The sequence below is a fragment of the Symsagittifera roscoffensis genome, chromosome 6 (assembly GCF_963678635.1).
Source record: "Symsagittifera roscoffensis chromosome 6, txSymRosc1.1, whole genome shotgun sequence".
In the NCBI taxonomy this organism is placed as follows: domain Eukaryota; kingdom Metazoa; phylum Xenacoelomorpha; order Acoela; family Convolutidae; genus Symsagittifera; species Symsagittifera roscoffensis.
In genome coordinates, this window is record NC_087067.1 from 22,686,635 (window position 1) to 22,710,144 (window position 23,510).

General features: G+C 33.8%; 2 protein-coding genes across 2 annotated transcripts in view; one reads left to right on the top strand and one right to left on the bottom strand.

The window, feature by feature from the left end:
• The window catches only part of LOC134848116 (uncharacterized), a gene marked incomplete in the record, with an annotated part of 11,797 nt that extends 459 nt beyond the window's left edge, over nt 1-11,338 (top strand). The window contains 5 exon segments of the mRNA XM_063865463.1: nt 2,038-2,098; nt 3,824-3,837; nt 5,011-5,198; nt 9,562-9,772; nt 10,846-11,338. Coding sequence (XP_063721533.1) covers nt 2,038-2,098; nt 3,824-3,837; nt 5,011-5,198; nt 9,562-9,772; nt 10,846-10,899 — 528 coding nt within the window.
• A 5,377-nt stretch (nt 11,339-16,715) lies between these two features.
• On the bottom strand, nt 16,716-19,162 carry LOC134848322 (tRNA methyltransferase 10 homolog B-like). The gene is made up of 2 exons (XM_063865721.1): nt 18,449-19,162; nt 16,716-17,525 (listed from the first exon to the last, which is right to left on the bottom strand). Exons 1-2 carry the CDS (start codon nt 18,909-18,911, stop codon nt 16,942-16,944), a joined length of 1,047 nt encoding a protein of 348 aa, XP_063721791.1. The 5' UTR covers nt 18,912-19,162; the 3' UTR covers nt 16,716-16,941.
• Between the last annotated feature and the right edge of the window lie 4,348 nt (nt 19,163-23,510).

The window sequence follows — 23,510 nt, forward strand, 5'->3', positions numbered from 1 at the left end:
CGCAGTAATTATTGTTTAAAGTGAACTTTATTTGAAGAGAAACACAAATGCAAACAAGGTGTTTAGCTTGATTATTACCTTATTTTTTCCAGTTACAAGTGAGAATAGCAAGTTTACAGTTAACGGTTAAAAAATTTTTTCGGTTTTATGTAAATTAGGCAAGATTTTAAAACAGTTCGAAGTTACGACGACAAATGGAGTTAAAACATGTAAATTGAGCTATTAGAAATTGAGCAAAACCTACTTATGAGAAATGCAATTAAAAAATTCGCGTGTACCGTCGTCTCAAAGTCAAAATTGGTTGTCGTCTTATTTGCCAGACATTTTTTTCCTCTAAATAAATTATCCCATAAAAACATATCCCTTGCTGAAAAAACGTCACATAGATCAGTTGAACCTAACAAAGCATTGGCCTATGTAACTAGAAATTCACGAGATCCAATATAAAACTCTGCATCAAGACTGTTTGTATCAAGGGAAAACTCTGAAAATTGAAAACTCTTATTGCCTTCTATTTCGTTTTATTTGATGAAATTTCAAAAACCAAATTTCTGTAAAATTCTCTAGTTTCGCATCTAAAAGTTTTAGTCGTGAAAATTTGCAAATGACATGATCGTTTGAGCAATTATCTTGCCTTACGAGGTCAAATTGTGTATTTGAGAATTGGAGGCCTGATTCCGTAACGAGCTGAACTGAAATTCATTGAACAATCCGCAAAAACTAATTTTTTTTTCGATCTTTTTGCTGTTGTGGATTCCGCGAACAGACAGCTAAAACACTCTACTGCTCAAAATCCCTACAAAAGCAGCAAAAAATGCGTAACCGGGAAAAAAGTGTGAGGGTTTCAAAAACAGCTTGCGGAATCATTAAACAAATAAGTATTAATTACAAAAAGCATTTCGCATTTAATTTTTGCGGAGTCTGCTTACAATTTCCAAAATCCACTTACATCGTTAAATTTTACTTTTTATTTTTGCGCATTTTACTTTAATTTGCAGATTCCGCTAGCATTTGCCGAATCCAGATTACCTTGCTGTACTCGCTTGTTGCGGAAACCGCGACCTTAGTGAACCGACAGTTTTTTTTTACAATATATTTGTTCGGCGAATCCACTTGTTTCTGGGTTCCAGTGACCAACGCAGACCGAACCGTGTGCCTAACCAGCGCACAGTTTGGCCTCGTATTGTTTCCATTCAAATTGGAATGATTGTTTTTACCGACTAACTTGCTATGTACTCGTTGTGTTTTTAAACTAGAAACAAAACAAGGAAGAATTGTATCAAAAATATCCCCTCCATAACTGTATCAAAAATATCCGTAGGGGAAAATAATGAAAAATCATTAATATCGTCAAAGGCGTAAAAAGTCTGTAAAAACAGCTTTTGCGGTCGCCAATATTCGGCCGAAAACAAACACGAGTATAATTCACAGACACATCGACAGTTTTCGCGCAAAAGCAGTCATATAACAAAATTGTGCCTGAATTTATTCCAGATTCATTTTAGGAATTTTGCGAAAGACAGCCAGTCAAAAAATCTACTCAGCTGAGGAACAAAAATTATTTTGGTAGTAGTTTCTGCACAGCAGGCAAACTTTGTGAGAAATCACGTATTTTTTTTTGTTCGTTTTTGTTGGTTATTTGTTAAATCGATTTTCCCAATGATTTATCAAGTTAGTATCTTTTGATAAAAAAATCAGGATTGATTGTCGAATACTAATAGCGTCTCAAAACAGTGTCTCTTTGGTTTCATTTGATGGATTTTGGAAAATAATTCGAGTCCTCATGTTAAAGTTGATGAAACCAACAATATAAAACAAGCAATCTTTTCCGGTAAAAAGGTCAAAATAATTCTCTTTCGTCTTTTTTAATTTTGGATTAAAATTTATTTATTCAACGCTGCGTGCACAACAATCAATTTTTACACCCGCAATTAACACGAGGAAATTTAAATTAGAGCCCAATCTACATCGTGTTTCCTAAAACTTTGAGGCTGTTAAATGGTTCAATTTTTTGTCAACAAATTGTTTGTTTTTTAGTATATGCCACAAGGAGGTGGGTATGTGGGGCCGCCTGTAACTGTCACTGTCAGTGCTCCAAGTAAGTCAAATTGAAGTTATCCAACTACTAAAAAACTTCCCGCAGATCGAAATCATAGCCCGCAGTGACCTGGACTCCTTTCCTTCCGAAACCTCTATCAAAGTTGCTGTTTTAGTTTAGCAGAAGAGCTCAAAAATCAGCATAAACTGCTGGATCAGAAAATGGATCGACAAATCATAACATGTTTGCTCGTATCGGAGCGAAGCCCTGAATATTCCGACTGCCTTTTAAGGTGTATGGATCAGTAATAACATGACAAATCTTAAATGTAATGAAAAAAAAAATTTAAAAAATTTCATTGAAAAAATTGAGAATTTTTGTAAAAACATCCCCCCACACGCCATATCAAGTACAAAGTAATAAATTTTGCTCCTACTAACTAATCAATTATGGCACATAAGCTTCCTTGAACCAATTTGGAACGATTTCTAACACGGATTAAATCTCCGCTTACGCGTTAATAGCGCGAAATATTTCGCGCGTTAATTGCCCCAAATTGACCAAAATGACAATATTTAAACCCCCATAACCTTACGAATAATGCTCACAGGTAAAAACCCACCCCGAGCACAAATAATCCTTTCTTTCGTTACGAATGTCGGAACAATAATCTAGATCCGTTTCTGAAAAGAAACACTGAATATTTATTTAGAGAACATATTCCCGTACAGGGTGTCCCAAAAAAAGAACGCCTTTAGTTTGATACAATTGCTTGTTGTTCCGACTTTCGTATCGAAAGTAACAAAATATATATGCTCGGGGTGGGTTTCTTCTTCAGACAAATTTCGGTTTTTTAAATAGCAATTTTTGACGAGATATTTCTAAAAATCATCCTGCTCTATAATATGAAAAAAGACTCCGTCAAAATTGGCTAGTTATAAATCGAAATTTGCCTGGAAAACCACCCCAATCACAAAATATCCACCTTTTTTTCGAAATAGTCGGAAGAAAAACAAATTGATAAACGAGAACTGCATTGCATTTGCATACAAATTAAAAATTCAATTTAAAAAATATCTAGTAAAGTTAAAAAAAAGTTGGCATTTTTGTTCATTTTTTAAATACTCTAGAGCGTACTTTTTTCGTTTACAGGAGAATTGTACCCTCGTATGCTGGATTAGAGTACAGAAACTCACATAAATTGGTTTTCTTTTCTAGCCGTATTTCGAGTTCAAACTTTTTTGGGAAAACTGTTTAATTCAAAAACTAAAATGCCTTCATTCAGTCTTGATGCATAATTTGTTACAGCTCCCCAATTCAGTACGTAATAAGTATTTCATTTCTCATCTGTGTAAATGGTTTTTATTTTCAAAGTCAAATCTGGAAGGGGTTGGAATTGTTAACGAAACGCTTAGATGAATCAAGAACGGTTATTTCATATCAACTTTGCGCCAAAAATCGTTAATGGATATTTCTGACTAGTTCAGATCTTTTTTTTGCGTTTCAATTATGGTTTTGTGGTTCTGAAACGATTTTGGGCCTAAAGCTTAGCATGAAACTAGTGTTTTTTTTCAAAAACTCCACTCATTTTGAAGATAAAAACAATTTTTTATCTAATTTTTTCATTGTTAGCTAATTATGAATAGCTGAATGAAAAGAATAAAGTTGTTCAGTTCTTGACTCATTTGAAAACCTTGGGCTGGGCGGGTTGAAAGAAAACTTTGTATTGTTTATAATACCCTCCCGGAACTGAATGAAAAATTAAGTGTTTGTTTATTTGTTTAGATACGCCGAGCACGGTAAGTTAAATGTTGAAATTCAAATTGGAGAATTTGCATGACTTTGACTAATCAAAATAGCGGGTGCCGGACATCAAACCGACGGGATTTCAAGCCGAATCGCAAAATTAGGGACTTCAAGCCGAAAATTTTCTCATTAAGTCATGAAATAAGATTAATTTGAACACTTTTCTGAAGATTTTCGCATTTTCATGATCTTTAGTGGGTATTTATTAGCGTTTTCATAAAATTGAAACCTCCAAATGATGTTTAGGAAAGTTGAAAATAAAACACGGTTGAAGGCAAATTTTTTGTTTATAATTTATGCATTTCAAAAACCGGCTGATAATATTAACGGATGCCAATCCTAAGTGATTTATTGTCACGAATAACGTTTATTATGGTCTAAACCTGCCTGACATTTTCAAAAGCAACGTTTTACAGATGAAAAAATATTGACTTGAGGTGCTTGTAAAGTTTAATTTTCGGCCTGAAGTCCCTTCGGCCTGAAGTCTCTTCGGCTTGTTGTCCTAGACCCCAAAATAGCTGGTGTCAGATTATAACAAACAAAATTTGCGCAGTGAGGACAAACGGGTCTTTTCCGTTATATACGTCCCAAAATATATTTTTTGACATCTTTGTAAAAATCGAGGGTTAAATGGGATGAAAATGCTCAAATCTGATTAGTTGAAAAAGAAACCAGCTTGACAGAAGCTGGAAATCATTATTTTACCGAAGCTGATTTAGTCGAAAAATACCAAAATGACAGAAAAAATGGTGTTTTATTAAATGAGCGACTAAATTTCAATTCGCTTGTTCAACAATGGTGTGACAAAATTACATCGGTTAAGTTTCTGAAGGCATATACCCTAATTAGCATGTTTTCACAAATTTTTAACGGCTGAACAGACATTTAAATAAAATATAGTCTTCTTGGTCGGCGCTTCAGGGAAGAAAAAAGTGATTTTTTTTAAATATCTGATCTGCTCGCCCCCATTTTCCCTAATTCTTAATAATAGTTCAATTCACTCTTGAAAAGGCTTTTCCTTTGCAAAAGACTTTTGATAATATGTTAAAAAAGTTAATTTTTTTCGTTTCGTGTTTCCCCATCGTACATTTGTAAATTTAAATTATTTAATTTATGTTAATTATATTTGTTTATTATATTTTATTTATAGTTGTTTTGTTGAGTAGAACCAGTGGCAACAGTCGTTCTGTGGCTGCTTCGATCACTTCATGATATGTTTGGCCTCTTTGTGTTGTTGGGGCGAGTGTGTGTTCTTCTGCATAGCATACTACACTAAACAGACTAAACTGTGGGCCATCTCCTTCTGTCTGATGTGTGCCGGCGCATTCTTCAACACTCTCCCATACGTCGTCCGGTGGGGAGCTTAGTCACTATTTATATTGTTGGCAAATATTTCAGCGCGACAATTCGCCGCCCAAGATCAATTCGCAACAAAAAAATCGAAACAAAAAAGAATCATAGCACTAAAAGCCGAGTCGAGGAGGGGTCCTCTATTTGGTCTTGTATTTTCAATCAGATCTGCAGAATGCTCCTAAATTTTAGAGAAAAAAATAACAAACTGAGCTCGATTATCTAAAAATGATTCTTATGGGACCTTTTTTCCCAAGATTTGGATCATAATTAATTACAGGTGATTATTAAAAATTCCACAGTCGTGACTCGGATTCTTAGAAAATCAAAGAAGTTGTCGCTGAATTTTTTTAGTTTTCTGGCTAAATAAGACTATTTGAAAAAAATCTGATGTTCAAATTTGCTTCAAATGCAGCTTAATTCAACAGAAACTTTAACGATAGCTTAGTGATTATTAACACTGAACCCAATATATTTTAACTCAATTAAATGACCATTTCTACTTTTTTAAAAAGAGCACGAAATTTAAATAAAAACGGATTTTTTCAAAATGATTTTTTGATTATTCTCACATTGAGAAACGGAACAAAAATAGCCGTTTACTGTGCAGGTAGCATAGAATGTTCTGTCCATAGTCTTAAGAAATACTTGGCAAAAAAAAACTTTTTCAAGTTAGTTTCGTTTTTTTTTCTGCGTGGTGTGATACAAGGATCTGAACGACAAACTAACACTTGGCAATAATCGACTGTCATAGTAATAAGCAGTTTGGAATAATGTTTTTGTGTCATTTGGAATAATATCATTTGAATCACGGCTTAAAGTGCTTTAATATAATATATCCCTCAACTCGCTCCAATGGTTATTTTTGTTAGCTGATTTTGCGCAAAAAAAACCAAAACACACCCGAATACAAAGTTACTCCTAAAGTCTGAACAGCAGTCTGTCTTACTTGCACAACAAGCAACAATCCTTGTTATTTTTAGATAATATGTTTGGGTCCAAATTTCGCTATGTAAAAGGGTGGCTATATTTTGTTTTTCGATTCCCGTAAAAGGCGGATTAATTGAGTCCAACTTCCTAAGCGTTGGACCAAGTTGAACTCTAATTTTGCCATAGATGGGGATCAACGAGAGTAATTAGTAACAAACTAATGCTCAGCTTCATTTATCACCCTTATCAAAAAATTGAATGTAGCGAGTTCCCGGTACTAATCATCGATGAAAAAGCAAGTTTTAATAACCTTTTTATGAAATTTTTTGAGCTATTTTATGGGTCAAAAAAATCTGTTTTTTTTTTGAAGAACATAGATAAAATAGCGATGATTTACCAATGATTTAACGCTGGAAAATAAACTGAATTTCGCGCTGAATAAGCAATAGAAGTCGCAAATTCCTTGTTAAAAAATCATCGCTAAATCACCATCACCGCCTAATCTTCGCTGTTTTTTGGGTTAAGTGCTACTATATAAAATATATTTTTTTCATCCAATCATCAATCAGAGCGTTGTACTTTCTCAGAGCAATTTTTGTCAGACTCGTTTAAATATTTTCGATTTTTTTTCAAATTGTTTGGATTTAATTTATCTTAATTTGAACGGTAATTTTGAAATGAAAAGGGCAATTTCTCTCCCCCGCTCCCTTTAGTATGGGGGGAGGAAAACGGGAGGGGTGTCAAAACGGGGGGGGGGGGGTTAAAACGGTAAGCCCCCCGCCCCATTTACTGGTGGGGGAGGAAATTGTGGGGGAAACGGGGGGAGGTGCAAATGGGGGAAAAGGGGAAGGGTAAACAGCTGCCGTATGCGGAGAGGGGTAGAATTTCAAGTATTCTACCTCGCTAATTCGCCGCTAGTTTATCGCTAATTCACCGCTAAAAAATCATCGCTAATTCAGTTCTAATTCATCGCTGAATCATCGCAAAAATTTTCAGATTTCATGTCTTTCAACCTGTGATAATTCAGCACTGAAATTTTTAAATTGGGTAAATCTTTATCCTAATTCATTGATGGCAATCACTGTTTTGCAAATTTTTATCGCTAATTTGCAATGTGAACTCAACCTAGGGAGTTTTTTTGTAGTGATTCATAATCAAAACCAAATTAGAAAACAAAGCAACGAAAAAGCAATTCAATTTCAATTGTTTTTTGATTATTTCCATTGCTCAATATAGCGTGGAACTGTTTTATATTTGCCACGAAAAAATTAAATGAACGACTAAAGTATGATAAAAGCATTTACTAGTTACTATTCTCTGCCACAAACCCTTAGATCTCAAAATCTCAAAATGGACCCTCTGAAAATTTGTTTTCCAATAAGATACTATCTACGTGCATCTGTTTTCTAGTGCAGCACTCATATGAAGCTGTTTTCTTGAAAAAAAAAAAACGATTTCTTGAACTATAAGGTTTTTAGTAAAATGTTTCTTTTCATTGGTCCTCAATTTGCCAGGGAATGGCATGAAAGAATTTTTTATTATTTAAAAATGAGTCCAAAACCGTTCACGTGGCAAAATGCAGCGAGAAATGGTCAAATTCAGCTCCTTGCCATGAAAAATATAGACAAAATTGTCGTCTCAATATGTCAAACTGCAACAGAAGACACTTAAGTTTCGCAAAAAAAAAAAGAACTCGCAAAACTCGGTGCAAAATGGGTTTTGTACCCTTTGCTCCGCTGAACCTGCAATCAGCCCAAGATGAAAGTGCGCATGAATCAGTTTTTTCCTGGTAACCTATAACGTTTTTTAACCAACAATATTAGTTCAGTGATTATTTGCGCGATATGGGATCAAGTTAACATCCTCCCTTCATCCCCCCAAATAGACCAAGTTAAGATCCTCCACCCCAGCGCTGAATTTAAATTAAATTTGTTAAGCGCTGCATGTAAAATAATCGATTCTGATTGGCTGAAAAATCCCAACTTAGAACCAAGTTAACAGCCTCCCCCCTAAACGTGTTTGGGGGGAGGATGTTAACTTGGTCCGCGATATCTTTTCTTTCGAGCCTTTCTATCTCATTAACATATACCGCACATTGGTATCTAATAACGAGTTTGATCAAATATAACATTGCTTTAGGATTTAATAATTTAGTTCAAATAATTTTTAATGCAAGATGTTTTCTTATTTTGACCAAATTATATTTGTAAAATTACCTTCAGTGCACACTCTCGAATATAATTTGCAATCCAGTACAGTGGTGATTCAAATTATCCGGACAAAACGAATAAAACTTAAAATTTAAAACGCGTTTTTCTCAACCTTGTTTGACCTTAAACAAAAATTGACGAAGAAAAACTTGGTTAGAATTTGCGCAGAATTAATATGATGCAATTTTAATTTTATGATGCAAATTTACACAATAACAGATCAATATTGGCTTTTTTAGTCAATAAAAAGTTGCGCCAAAAATTTCGGACCAACTGCTATTAAAGTGAGCCTTTCATGTAGCCAAATAAATTTAGGAGGAAGATAATCTCTAAATTTTTGAGCAAAACCTTTCAAGTTTATTCTAAAATCTGATGTTTTTATGGTTGAAACATAATTTTTGATTATTAAACGGAACTAATTTGGAACTAGTTCTCTTATTTGATCCCTTGAAAAAACTAGTTTATTGGTCCGCCAGTTTTTTATCAACAATTGCAAGCGGAGGATTCGAATCTACGACTTGGGGTTGGTAACCAATTTCGTACCCGCTAAGCAAACAATGCCCTATGTGTTATCAACATAGAGAAATTAAGATGTTTACAGTGAGAATTAACCCAATTGAGAAAAACGCGTTTTAAATTTTATTAATTTTGTCCGGATAATTTAAAATAGCGCTGCATTTCTTCTGGTCGAAAAAAGACGTTGCGTGAGGTGGCAAGCGTTGTATAGACATAGAAATAAGTCTATGAGATGACTTCTCCCAATCTTATGTACATTTTGTCCTTCGGACATGAGAATAGCCCCAATTTATGAATTTTTTTCTATAAAAAAGCCCAATCAGAATTTTAAAAAAAACTGCAAAATACTTATTGAAAAAGAAATGAAACCTGAGAATTAAAATTAAGATAAGCCGATTGCAAAATAAGTAGATGCAGCATTCGGCCCGATACGTATTGCGCACCTGATACGAATGGCCCGAGATACAAACTGTTTACGAAAATTCCCTTGGAAAACACAGGCGTGATGCTCCGATTCGAGCTTATCGCTAGGCAGAGCTTTTCCCTTATAACTAGATAGTGTAACTTCTGATATTTTTTTTTGCTTTTTTCGGTTTTCGGCGCTAACCCTTCCGCAAATAGGACCTCGTTAAGGCTTTAGACGATTCTGATTGGTTTTTTTTTTCTATCAATTGGTCCTTCTATCATTCGACTAGCAGCTCTTTGTTCTAGCATGGGAGACGACTGGAACCCCACATCCTACATGATCTTCATGAGCTTCTGTGCTCTGGTGGCACTTGGGGCAGCGGTGGCTCGCTTCGTCATATTCACGGCCGTACGGGCCAGACTGAGGGACACGTACAACATCAGGGGCACTCTGCTGGAGGACTGCTGCTTCGCTTACTGGTGTGCCCCGTGCACCACCTGTCAGATGATGGCCGAGGTCAGTTAGCCACAGCAAAATACGTGTATTGCTTCACCTCGTTTAACAATTAATCTTCTCGTAGCACTATTTGCGCAATAAAAAACTAGGTAAAGGTAAATTTTTTTACAAAAAGTGAAAAAATACATGTATTTTGTCTTACAAATTTCGCCGTCCTAAATTTAGTTACACATTCCGCCACTCAAACATCGTCTTTAAAAACTTACACACAAAGTCCTTGTGAAATGTCCAACTACATTTAAGAAGGGTAGAATGCGTGAGGGGTCTAACGTGTCCCTTATCGGGGGTTAAAAGGTTAAATTCTAATTCAAAATTTAAAAACTCCGTTTACGAAATTTAGTTTGAATCTTTCGATATGTAGGTGAAATTATGTGAAATAAGAGATATAAGCTATGCTTAGACGGAATGGATAGCCTTTCATAGATCCTCTTCGATTCGCACAAACCATAATGATAAATTAGTAGACCAAAACTTGGAACATTTAGGCCACTCTTTGAAAACTCTTTGCATTTTACTCTGAGTAGTGCTGCCGAAAGTTTTTTTTGAAGTTTTCAAGCAATGGAGTTGTTTTTAAAAATCTTCGGCAACATTAGTCAGATTGAAGTGTAAAGGAGCTAGCAAAGAATATCAATTGGCCCTACTAAATTAATGTACGTATCAAAAGATTCAAAACGAATTTTCTAGACAAAATTATAGATAATATAGATATATCAGATATTATAATCAGAATTATAGATGATGATATCAGAATTATAGATATTATAGATAAATTATAGATATATCTGGACGAAGTTTTAGATTATAATTTCACTTTTTGGAATTTTTATGGTAACAGACAGGGCGGGACTGCATACTTCAAAAACAACCAGATCGAGTTCGAATTCAACTTTTTTCGTAACTTATCGGTTTTTCACAGGTTCATATGGATGATTAATGCAGCCGTTCTTATTCAGAATTTTTTGCTCGGTGTAAAAGTGTGTTTCAGTTCAAAATAGGAATTCAGTTCAAAATAAGATTAACTCTACTAGTAATTCAACCAAACACTGGATATTCGAATGTCCTTTTTGTTTCAGGTGGACCACCAATTGGATCTGCAAGGCGAACGCACCATCTTTTCACGAACCTAATATATGACACAACGGTTACATCACTGACTTGGGAAACATTATCCGACAAAGAATGCGCAATATTTTGACCTGAGCAAGTTTTTTGACAACAGATACGTATTTAATCCACAACGCGAACTGTTTTCTCACAAACTGGCAATTTTGTGCTTATTTTTGAAGAGTTGTCCTTTTAATTTTTTATTAATGAGCAAAAGCCAAAAACAACGAAAATTTTCCTTGGTTAATTTATATGAATGATTATTTTTTAAAAGAAAATAAATACAAAACCGCATGTTCTCGTTCTGTTGATAAAGTTTTTCCAAACTCAACCTAGACGTTCCTCCTATTAATGTTTTTTTTATTCAACCATGAAATTAATGTATAACCCTGACGACCAGAAGTGTTTAGCTTTATCTTTAGCATAAATCATCGAAACACTTAAGCTTTCTTAAATTTATGTTCTTCCTCAAAAATAATTGAAAATGTTTATCTTATTGTTTTTCCAACCATTCACTAAAAATTCACAATTTACATACCTCAGTCTATCAAACTATGCGAAATTTAGATGACTTTGTCTATGAATTGTTGTAGTTTTTGTTTTATTTCGACCGACGAAAGTGCGAAGGAACGTTGTCTTCGGGTGTGATGTAGTTTTTACACCAAAATTGAAGTTAATTCCAAAAAAACTTTCCCAGGGTTAAAAAAATCGGTTTGATTTTTTTTATTTTTCGTTCAATTTCAAGCAAAAAATTTTTAGAGGGCTTATAATATTTAATTTTAAATTTTTAAACCTCTCTCCAACTTAGTTAATTAAGTGACACTAGTTACCCAAAAATTGTTTAGCGCCTTCTTGGGAATAAAAGATAAAGAACGAATCAAAAAAAGTTCTGCAAAAACTTCTTGAATTTTTCTGATTTTTTAAATTTTATAATTAATTTATGTGAAAAACAGTTCTCAAATATGTCTATTTTTTTTTTTAATTTTGAGTAGTTATAGTCTTTCGCCTTATCACACCAAAAACAAAAAACGACGCAAATTGAAAAAAAAATTTGTAGTTTTTTTTTCAAAAATATATTCGGAACATTCTGTGCTACAAATAGCTTGTTATTAATTTCAAAAAGTTCGGAAAGGCAGTGCTATTTGACGTTGTTGCATGCAAAATCTGAAGCCGAACAACCTTGAGTTTTTTGTCTGACCAAATTCAAAATGCGGGGTTGTCAATTATCCGATGAGTATGCTAGCCTAATTTTTAAAAACTGCAAAGAAAATCCAGATGTTAGTACATCAGTTAGCAAAATTAGTTGAAAAATCGAAACCTACCGAGTATGCTGTTTTACAAAGACGATTATCAAGGAGTTATTTTCAACAACAAGAACAAAAAAAAACAGATTAGGCCGCCCCCTTCCCCCCCCCCCCCCCAAAAAAAAACAAACGGAAGTAAAGCTGATCAAATAATTCAAAATTTGGAAGTTAATCGCAGAAAAACACTAGCCACAAGGTTTACTATTCGAAGCTTCGGATGCAATTACCCCCCGTGGTTATAGGTTTTGAGCGCAAACTCTGCTTTATGAACTTTAGACGTTATGTTTATTTCAGTTTTAATTTCCGTTAATGTCTAGACAGTTGCACTTTTTAATTAACTATGTCCGAACTTTTTGCAACTCTCAATAACAAGCTTATCGGACAACGTATTAAATTTCTGAAATGATTTTGACCTTCAAATACAAACTTAATCAAAACACTTCTCAGAATTTCGCATTTGCCTTTTTGTCGGCATTTTATGTAGTTTCTTGCTCTGCATAAATTTGTTAAACTAATTATTTTTTTGTTTTATGCATAACAGGACTGTGCCAAACTGAACATTCTAGAAAATGTGACCTCGAACTGTCTGAAAAATGGACATCTCTCAAAAAACAAAGTCGTTTCAACTAGGTCAAGTTTCAAAAAGCAATTTCCAAAAGTCGGTTTTGTTCCCAAGAACAAGGTAAGAATTATTGGGAAAGTTTAAAGTTTTTTTATAGGCTATGTTAAAACTTTAACTACTCATTTTGACGTCGGAATTAATTTAACACTTGTTTGAGTTATTAAACTTCAAGAATCTAATTAACACTAAAGTTTTCGACCGACATGCTTGCCACCATTATAAACAATTGACCTTAAATAGAAGTCAACACTTCAAGACGCTGTCCAAGAAGTTGTTATGTAGTTAATTCCAAATGATTGTCACTATGTTTATTGGTCAAAAAATCTACATGGAATATATAAACAAATCTATTGTATCAATTGCAGAATAATTATAGTCTTAAGACTTGAATTTGGTAATTCACAAACTCCTTGAAAATTTGCCTTTGCCTTCTTTGCTGTCGTTTTCTTTGGCTCTTGTTAGCTTTTTTAGAGCAGGCCAAAAACTAAGTTATTTTAAAGCAGTTTTTAATAAAAAAATCCTGAAACTCATTAGTTCGTTAATTGAAAAGACAATGATTTCTACTTTTACAAGGCTTTTCATGCAACTTCGATATTGGAAAACATATTTTGAACAATTTGACACGCAGAAGCGAAAGGGAACCATGACATCCAGAATACATCCAATTGTAACATAATTCAAATAATTCTATTCAGACACCGCAATTTAAAAAAATTCAGCGAAAAAATGGGAACACTAAAGAAAGCAGTGAAAATGTTTATGAAAAGTAGACAAAAAACCCATATGATTACTGAACGAGCTTAAAACACATTTTAACCTTAAGCTTGGAAAGAATAGCCGATTGATGTTCAAGTAGCACAAGATGATCTGACCAAAATTTTTATACGGGTTTCGACTGATTTTAATTCTTAAGAAAAACACGCATAAAAGATGATAAGAACCGTCTAAAAAATGGCATTAAGTTCACTTTTATGAGTCGGTAACTAAGGCGTCAAATTAAGGTAGACATAAAGCCTAAGTGTTCGATTTTTTTAGTTTCGTAGAAAAACTTCCGAAACTTGGAAATTTTACGTTACACATCAAACGCTCGAATGAAAAAAAAAATTGCCGGTCGAACGACGTAATACGAAGCGACTAAGCCAAAATAAGATAAACCGAAACCTTTAAAGCCATATAAACATGTAGAAAAAAAAAATAAATTACATGCAAAGTAAGTTTACAGCTAACATTAACAAAAGTTGCACTGAAAAATTGCTTATTGAACAGGAGTTTGAAACGTTATAAAGAAAAAATTACATCTCTGAATCAGTGATTTAAAAAAAAATAGTGATTTTGTTGAACAAGTTGTTAACCTGAAAATGTCTGCGTTCCGATTTGATAACGCTTGCTAATCGCAAGTACGCGCAAATAAAACTAAGTGTTTCGGTAGTTTTCGTAGAACTACATTAAAAATTAATGAGGTGTAAAAGATCGATAAATTTACTGCAGGCAATCATTTTACATACTGTTCTCATATCTTGGAAAATATCGAAAACCAAAATCTAACAAGCAGTTGATATGAAAAGGAATTATCAGTGGTAAAAAGGAAAAGCTGTTCAAACGATGTAACTTTGAAAAATTTCAACTTCTTTGTCAGACCGAATCAGTTCGCAAAATCTTTATCAATTTTTCTAGGCAAGCTATTCAAGCTAACGAACTTTGAATAATTTCAACTTAATTCATAAAACATTTCATCCAACAAAACGGTTTGCGAAAATCTTCAGTTTTTCTGAGCAACCCATTCAAGTTAGGAATTTTTGGAACAAGGCGAATCTCATGACGCAGATTTAAGTTTTTCTATTGAAGCCATGCAAGGGATGAAATTTCGAATTAATTCAAGATACTTCATAGAGCGAATCGGTGCGCAAACAATTGAAGTCGCTCTTTATTTAATTTTTTTTTCGGATAATGGAAGCGATTGATCTAGAAAACGTTGAAGTATTTCAAGTTGTTTCATAGAGCGATATAGTTCCCAAAAAATTGAAGTCTTCTAAGCAAGCGATTCAAGCAACAAAACTTGAAAAAATTTCTAGCGCTAATTTCTTAGCGGTATTCGTTTTGCGAATTTTTTAAGCTATTCAAACTGTGAACCTTTGGAAATTTTCAAATTATTCCATGAAGCGAATCGGATGGCTGAATGTTTAAGTCTTTCTATTAAAGCCATTCAAGCGATGAAATTATTAAATATTCCAAGTTGTTTCATAGAGCGAAACAGTTCACGAAAAATTATTTTTTAACCAGCTACTCAACTGATAAAAATTTCCAGACGCGAAAATCATTTGTGAAATGTTTAAAACTTTCTAAGCAAGCTATTCAAGCAATGAAAATTTGCAATATTTCATGTTATTTCAGAAAACAAATCAGTTGGTTAAAAGTTCGAGTTTTTCTAAGCAAGCAATTCAAAGTACGAAACTATGAATTATGTCAAGTTATTTAATAGACCGAATCGATAAGCTTAAATTTTAAATTTTTCTAAGCAAGCAATTCAAGCTATGTAACTTTGAAGTAATTTTGAAGTAACTTTGAGCCAATCGAATGGTGGAAAGTTCAAATTTTTCTTTTGATGCAATTCAGACGATGAAGTAATTCGAGTTATTTCATAGACCGAATCAGTTTGCGAAATGTTCATTTTTCCTACCCAATCTTTTTCAAGCAACGAGAATTTGAAATATTTCAATTAGTTTCACGAAGCGAATCGGTATGTTTTTCTTAAGCAAGCTAATTAAGCAACAAAAAGTTATTTCATAGGCCGAATCGCGAATTTCTTCGAAAAGCTATTCAAGCCTTGAAACTTTGAAATATGTCAAGCTATTTCATGGACCGAATCGGTTTGCACTAAGTTTAAGTTGTTTTAAGCAACTTATTCAAGCTATGAAACTTCAAAATATTTCATAGAGTGAAAAGCGCCGCAAAAATTTTTTTCTAAGCACTTCAAGCAATGAACTTCTGAAATATGTCAAGTAATTTCATAGCGCCAATCTCTTGTGAAAAATAAGTTTTTATGAGCAAGCTACTCAAGCTGTGAAACTTTTAAATAATTCAAGTTTTTAATAGACCGAATCGGTTCATGAAAATTTCAAGTTTTTCTAAGCAAGCTATTCAAGCTATGAAACTTCGAAATATTTCAAGTTATATCATAGCACGAATAGGTTTGCAAAAAATGTTTCTAGGCATGGATATTTCTGTTTTATGTTGATTTGTTTCAAAATGAAAAGAATCTGTGAACGAAAAAATGTTAAGTGGACAGGTACTGTCTAGCCTTGAAGTGAAGTTGAATCTAGTTAATTGTGTTCAAAATATTTCGGAATTTTTTCAAAACAAAATCTAGAATGTTCTAGACTGAATGATTCTTAGGCGTTCTGACCTTAACTTTTTAAAACTTTGCGCTCGATAGCCCCTTAAACATTAGGCCTGATGCTGAAAATATGTCGTTCATTTAATATATGAAGAATATAAGACTAGTTACTAAAATAACAAACGCAAGAACAAACATATCGAACAAGAGAATGATTTTGGGAACTCCGAAAATGTTTCTTAAATTGGAAACTTTTACCAAAACAGTTAACTAAAACAACAAGTATATGGAAGTAATGCACGGGTAGATTGGAAAAAGATCAAAATATGTCTGCAAGGTTTTAAAAAAAACTAACATAGCGCGCTCTTACTTTTCCAAAATGTCTCAATTTTCTATCAACAACTTTCCAAAAAAATCACAGGCGATCAATTTTAGCAAAACTTCGAGCTCAGAGCTCTAACATTTTTTAGCAAACAGTTTTGTTCGTGCAATTTTAAAACATTCCAATGCTGACAAATCAAGTTACTCAATTAACATACCGCTTAAGTTCAAAAACCAAAAACTGATTTTAAATTACCTTCAAACCTACTCGGCGAGTTGTTTTCAACAAACACTTGTTTAGCCACAATAAGTCATTTCATTTTCAAAAATGGAAACTATAGTATGTAAAGTTTATTTCTCTCAATGTTGTTTTTAAGTTCCATTCAGGTTGCAAGTTTTTGTTCATTTATTTGTCTCTGGCGCGCACTCAAATCGCTTGAAGCAAAATTCATAACGAACGGTAGTTTTTCAATTAGCTCTTTTTTCAGTCAAGATTCGGAACAATATCTTTATCGTTTTCAGGCAAGTAGTATCCATGTCTTTTGGGCATTCCATATTCCAATGCCATCTCCCAACAATTAGTTTCATAAAACTTTAGCAGAATGTCGAAAACTTGATTGATGCTCAAAATGCGCTTGAAACTGTGTTTATTATCCGTTCGCTTATCCATTTGCATGTACTTCAGTATGGGTAAACAGGCAGTTCTGATTTTGTGAGCTGAAGCGAATTCCATGGTTTGATTCTTTTTCACCGACAAATCGACCAAGCCTCCCAAGATATAAACTCTATCGTTTTCTAAACTCTCCAAGACATTTTCAGAATCAGGGGTTAAATAAATAATTTCTTCGTTTGAGTAAACATCTAGCACACCTTTTTCATAGAAATCAATGATGTAGTTTAGAAATCCGTGATGTTTCTTGATACATGTGTCGTAAATTGGATTGTGGTGGGAAAAATTGCAGAGAATGACGTGAAATGGACGGGTAGACTTCTTGTTTGACCCGTAGATACGTTGAATATGGTCAGAAAGTTGACTGCGCTCTCGGTCGTTCATACACGAATCAAAACCTAAAATGCATACTTTTTTAATTTCTAGACCAATTCTTTCAAATCTTTGATTCGAAATTTCGATTCAATTACTGACAAATTCACATGATCTTAGAAGTTAATGAACGCAATTTTTTTTATATCATCTTTCGAACTTCCAAGAAACAAATAGATGCCTTCAAAGCACTTCGAATTTCTAGAACAATTAATGATAGGTATATTTCTGATAAAATTAACCCAATTTGAGAAAACTGGATCAAAAAGTAAAATTTTATTTCGCAGGTCATTTGATAATAAATTTCTTTTTCGAAACTAGGAGTCGATAACGTTTTTGCTTTTCGACAGTGGAGTTTACCTTTCTTTTAACAAAGGAATTGAACTGAACTTGAATAGAAATCAAAAATCAAACCGCAAAAAAAGTAAATTTGAACCTGAACAAATTTCAAGACTTTTCCAGAAACAAAGAAAAACAAAAAAAAGTCATCACGACCTATATCTTCATCGACTATGCAAACAATCAAAACTATATAAGTGAAAATCACTTCGTGCTGTTACACTTCATGAAATCAACATGACTTATACAGAGATATTCGATCTTTCGTAGACGCTTTGAAAAAGCCTAACAGCATATCCTAATCATCAAATGAACTAAGAGGTGACTTTATTAGAATTTCGAAGAAAGTTAGCATATCAGCAGGATTGAGCATATAAGCAGAATTTGTAAGAAAACTTATTAATGGGAGTCTGGTTTGAAAGCGCGCATTGGTTCTCAAAAATTTCTGAAAATTGGGTTGGCTCCGTTCAAATTTCGCCATCTTAATTAATATTTGCACTATCTTTTGCTAGGAATCGCCGCGATCTCTCCTTCAAAGCGCTATTCGATCTGGTTTTTAAAGTAACCGAATTATATCAATCAAATTAAAGAAAATTAAAAGGATACTAACTCAGATCGATGCAAACTTTTGGAGCGCTATTCTTCGCTTTTCTCAACTTCATATTTATCTCCATTTTCTGCTGATTGACCAACTCTTTCCTCGAAACTATTTTGACTTCCTCTTCTTCTTTCTCATCTGTTTTATCGTTTAAACTTTCGCTAGAAGTATTCTCTAATACTACTTTTTCGTATTTCATTTTATTCTGTAATTTTCTTGCCTCTCGATTTTTTATTCTTCGCTTCTGCCGGTAAACTAATTTCATTTCTTCTCTTCTCAACTTCCGCTGTTGGTTTTTTGAAAGTGTTTTATTGTTGTCAGCGCTTTCTGGACTATCCAAATCAACGTCAACGCGGCCATTTTCGCTTAATTTATGGTCCAAATCTTCAGTAACGGATTCAACATCAACACTACTAGCTAAATTAGATACAGTAACAACCGTATCTTGAACGATTTCCTCATTAATAGATGCCATTGCAATACTCTAAAATAGTTGACGCAACACGAAACTGAATATATCAAACCTATACAGAGGCGAAGCTGCACTTCGCTATCAAGCGGAAAAAACATAACTCGCGACCGAGCCACTGGCTTTAGACACACATATCCATGGCCTGGTGGAATTTGTTACTTTCACACATACTAAATTCTTATATCAGGCAGCATAGATTGTACTTCAAAAAGTGGATCTAGCTAAAATATACTGTTTACATAACGCATAAATTTAGCAATAGAGTAGAATTTGGTTGGGGGTAAAATAGAATGATCTATTAAACACTAGAGATTTGAACTTCTCTCACCAGAGCAAAAATCAAATCATTAGAAAAACTACCAATTTGAAGATGTTATTTACCAATTAGAAAAACCTACAACCCGCAGAAACCTGACAAATTTCGACTGCAATAGTGGTAAGTGAAAAATCAAGCCAGACTTGAGTCAGTGCATTGACACCATGAAAAATTGCATAATATCATTAATCCGACTTCGCTATAATTCTGGCTTTTGTATAAGAAACTGATTATTGTACTTGAGACCTAAATCATTATTCATTTACAGCAATAGATCAAGGCTTTTTAGATTGTTTTTGCTACCCGATTCTTTTATCGGTTTTGTATCATTGAATATTTTATTGTAAGAGTCTGTTATCTAGACAGAGGCGGGGTCATATGCACAAAGCGGCCCGAAGTCAGTAATTCTACATCTTCAAATGAAATTCATGTGTTCGAACCTGATTAGCTTATTGGCCAATCAAATTCAAACAACATGGTCCGGTATTTCAATTAAAAAATTTTGCAGATAGAATTTTTAGCCGAAATGACCAAAAACGAAAATTTTTTTCTCTGGTGAATCGATTTTACTCAATTTTTCTTGTTCGGTCAATTTTAACAAGTTTTATTTGAAGTTATATTGATTATTTGGTAAGTTTCCAAGTTTTTAGTAATTTCGGCTAAAAAGATCATTGAAATGTATGAGCGTGTTGCTTCATTTTGATTTGCTTAAATTAGCCAATCAGATTCGACCGCATAAATTTCAGCTCTAGATATAAAAACATTGATTTTGGGCCGTTTAATGCCCAAGACCCCAGAGGCGAAGCTGTGCTTCTCAAACACTAGCGAGAACACGACAAGAAGTAGATCTATAAAATGCACTGAAAAGTAGAAATGTGCCTCGAATTAGTAAGAATTCAGCTACGTCTCGGATTCGATCTGGGACCTAGATACTTTGCGTCCCACGCACTAACCACGGACGCTTAAAAATCACAAACACTAGCCACAAATTATACTGAGAACATGCTATGAAATTTCCACTGCTACATATCGCGATAGCAAAAATTCCACCAATTAAGTGAACAATTTTATTTGCGAGTTAGGTTGCAAAAAAGAAGGTTCTTACTATTACACTAACGCTCGCAAGCTCGTTATTGTTAACATAATCCTATAAGGGTAAAATTAGAAACTCGATTATCTAGGAATCTAGTCCTTTCATTTATATATCAATGGAATTTTAGTAACAATCTCCCTTTCTGAGAGGGTACCGCGACAACTCGCAAGAAAAGACAACTCGCAACAAAAGACAACTCGCAACTTTATATTCTCGGTTTAAGGTCGCCGGTGGGCACACATCGCCGCTTCACGGCGATAACCGACTCTGAATTTTGTATAAAGTCCTACCCTCTGTTGGCAAGCTCACAACACGTTGGCGCGACTACGACGGTGAGTATATTGCGAGTTGTCTTTTAATGCGAGTTGTCTTTTATTGCGATTTCTCTTTTCTTGCGAGTTGTCGCATTACGCCCTGAGAACACGCATATATTAAAAAAAAGTTCACGCTTCAACCGGCGTATCAGATTCTACTAAGAAAAAACGATACCTTTTTAGTCGAATAAACATTTTCAGATAGGAAAAAAAACAAAGTAGAAGCAAGAAAAAGTACCTCTGAGCAACAAAAAAACGCAAAAGAATCCACCTGGTACTTGAACAGTATACTGCGGATGGAAAAATCTCAGATTCTAACTCTACAGGCCCTAAATTGTATTCAATAATAAAACACTTTAAAGATAAACCTTCGTGTAAATTATGTAAATACATTTTCCAAGATGAAACAAATCAAGAACTAGATTGCAATGCGATTGCTCTCGCAAGTGCAAATAAATTCGCTCATCTTAAGCCTTGCAGCCTGAACGACAGGTTCTAGAGAAAGGGCTTTGAAAAAGCTTAAAGTGGTTTTTCATTAGCGTATAAAGTACGCAAATCAATTGCAAAAAGACTAGACTTGATTTGGAAAACTGTACTAAACTTAGCACTTTTATAACGAGTACACTTCATTGAATCCATTCTTAGCTGACTGGATCATAAAATGTTCTAGAAACCTCATTAAAACGGAAATTAAACTGAAGTCGCGCGTATAACAATTGTTCCTACTATTATTCATAAAATGCAAAGAAACGGAAAAAAATCACGTATTTGGAAATAAAAAACTTCAATTTTCGAATGTCAAGAAATTATAAAGTGCTTTTTTATCTCTTTTAGTTTCAAGTACAATTTATGATTGACACGTTTTGAAAACAAATTAATCCATTTTGAGAAAAGGGTAACCTGAGAGAAAACTGGATGAGACATTTGAGAAAAAGCTGGAAAATCTGAAACTGAAACCCACTTTGCAAGATAGAAGCTGAGCATGTTCTTCGTGACCTTTAATCTTTTGCTGTTCAATAGCGGAGTTTGCTTTCCTTTTTTGCAAAAAGGCCACCAAATAAGTAAAAACTTTCAATGAACACTTTCATTTGCGACTTAGGTTGGAAAAAGTTGAATCGTACCATCACACTACGTTGCGCTTATTTAATCAATAATTTCAATGCGTTCCTTGACACTTCAAACTACTTTTTAGGTTTTTTTAGCTGTTATTCTCAAACTCAAATGCTATTCTGAAACTTAAAAAAAGCACCAATCATTATTGCATGATTTTGTTTTTATTTCGCTGTTAAAAGACGAGCTTAAAAATCACAAATCACAGTGCCAAAAGGAAATATGAGCACAACCAATTTAATTATCCAAAAAATCACACAACCTAGATATGCAAAATTTTCATCGCTTATTAATACTGATATATATATATATATATATATATAAACAACAGACAGAAAGAAACGTGTCAAAAAACTCAAGGAGACAAAAAATATTAACTTTAATTGAACATTTTCAAATTTCCAGCTTCGAATAAAAAATATATGAGCTTTAAGCTCTTTGAAATTCAAGAACTGTTCATGAAAGGCACTTTTTTGTGAAAATAACCAAAATTCAACACATAGGCGGAGCTGCGCTTTGCAAACACCAAAGAACACAAAACGGCAGCTCTATAACGAGCAATAAGAAAAAATAGAAATAAGCCTCGAATTAGTAAAAATTAGGCTACGTCTCGGATTCAATCTGCGACCTAGAAATTATGAGTCTAGCGCACTAACCACTCAGTTAGGGACGCTTAATAAATCACCACAAACACTTGCCACAAATAAAGCAGAGAACAGGTGGTATGAAATTTCCAATGTTACAGATCGTGATTATATCAAAACTGCCACCAAATAAGTGAACACTTTTAAGGACCACTTTTATTTGCGAGTTGAGGTGGAAAAAGAAGGTTCATACTAATACACTACGCTCGCTAGTCTAAGAAGTGAATCAATGGGTAAATGGTTTTTCCGCTAGAATAACTAAAAATAAAATCCACTTTCAAAGTAGAAATCGATCAGGTTTTTCGCGCCATTTCCGCTTTCGTATTTGAAGAGCGCAGTTTGCCTACCTTATAGCAAATGAAATTCGAAATAAATTCAAGAACGTAGCAAAACATAACCAACAGACAGATGGAAAAGGGTCAATGAACTCAAGTAGACAGAAAAAATGGACTTATTTTTATGAAAAAATCTCATTATCCAAAATTTAAAGAAAAATTAGATAGTCTTAAAGCTCTTTGCATTTCTAGAACTTTTGATTGACACTTAGTTGAACAAATAAACCCAATTTGAGAATACTAAATCAATTAGTAAAGTTTCTCCTGACCTTTACATTTTGCTATACGCCTTCCTTTTAACATAGGAAATGAACTGACCTTAAAAAAAACCACAAAAAGTAAATCTGAGCCTGAACAAATTTCAAGACTTTTCCAGAAAAACAAAACGAAAATCACTACCTATATCTTCATCGACTCTTAAATAAACCAAAACTATAAGTGAAAATCACACCGTTCTGTTACACTTCATGAAATCAACATGACTTCTACAGAGATATTCACTACATTCGCAGACTCTTGAAAAAGCGTAACAGCGCTTACGTAACCTAATCGTCAAAAGAACTAAGAGGTAATTTTATTTCAATTTCGAAGCAAATTAGCATATCAACAGAATTGAGCATTAAGCAGAAATTGTACGAAACTTGTTACTGGGAAAAAAAGTCTAGTTCCCGATTAAAAATACTGTCATTTAAACTATGTTTTCTAAACGTCGGGCTTGATAGACCTATAACTTATATGAATATTTCAATCCCAGCTTAAAATACTATTCAAGCTCATTCTATACTTCAGT

Excerpts from the sequence above, each read along its gene's own strand:
- LOC134848322 (XM_063865721.1), bottom strand. The coding sequence starts at position 18,911 with ATGGCATCTATTAATGAGGAAATCGTTCAAGATACGGTTGTTACTGTA. Across the intron at positions 17,526-18,448 it reads AAAAGTTTGCATCGATCTGA|GTTTTGATTCGTGTATGAAC; the intron begins GTTAGTATCCTT and ends TATGCATTTTAG.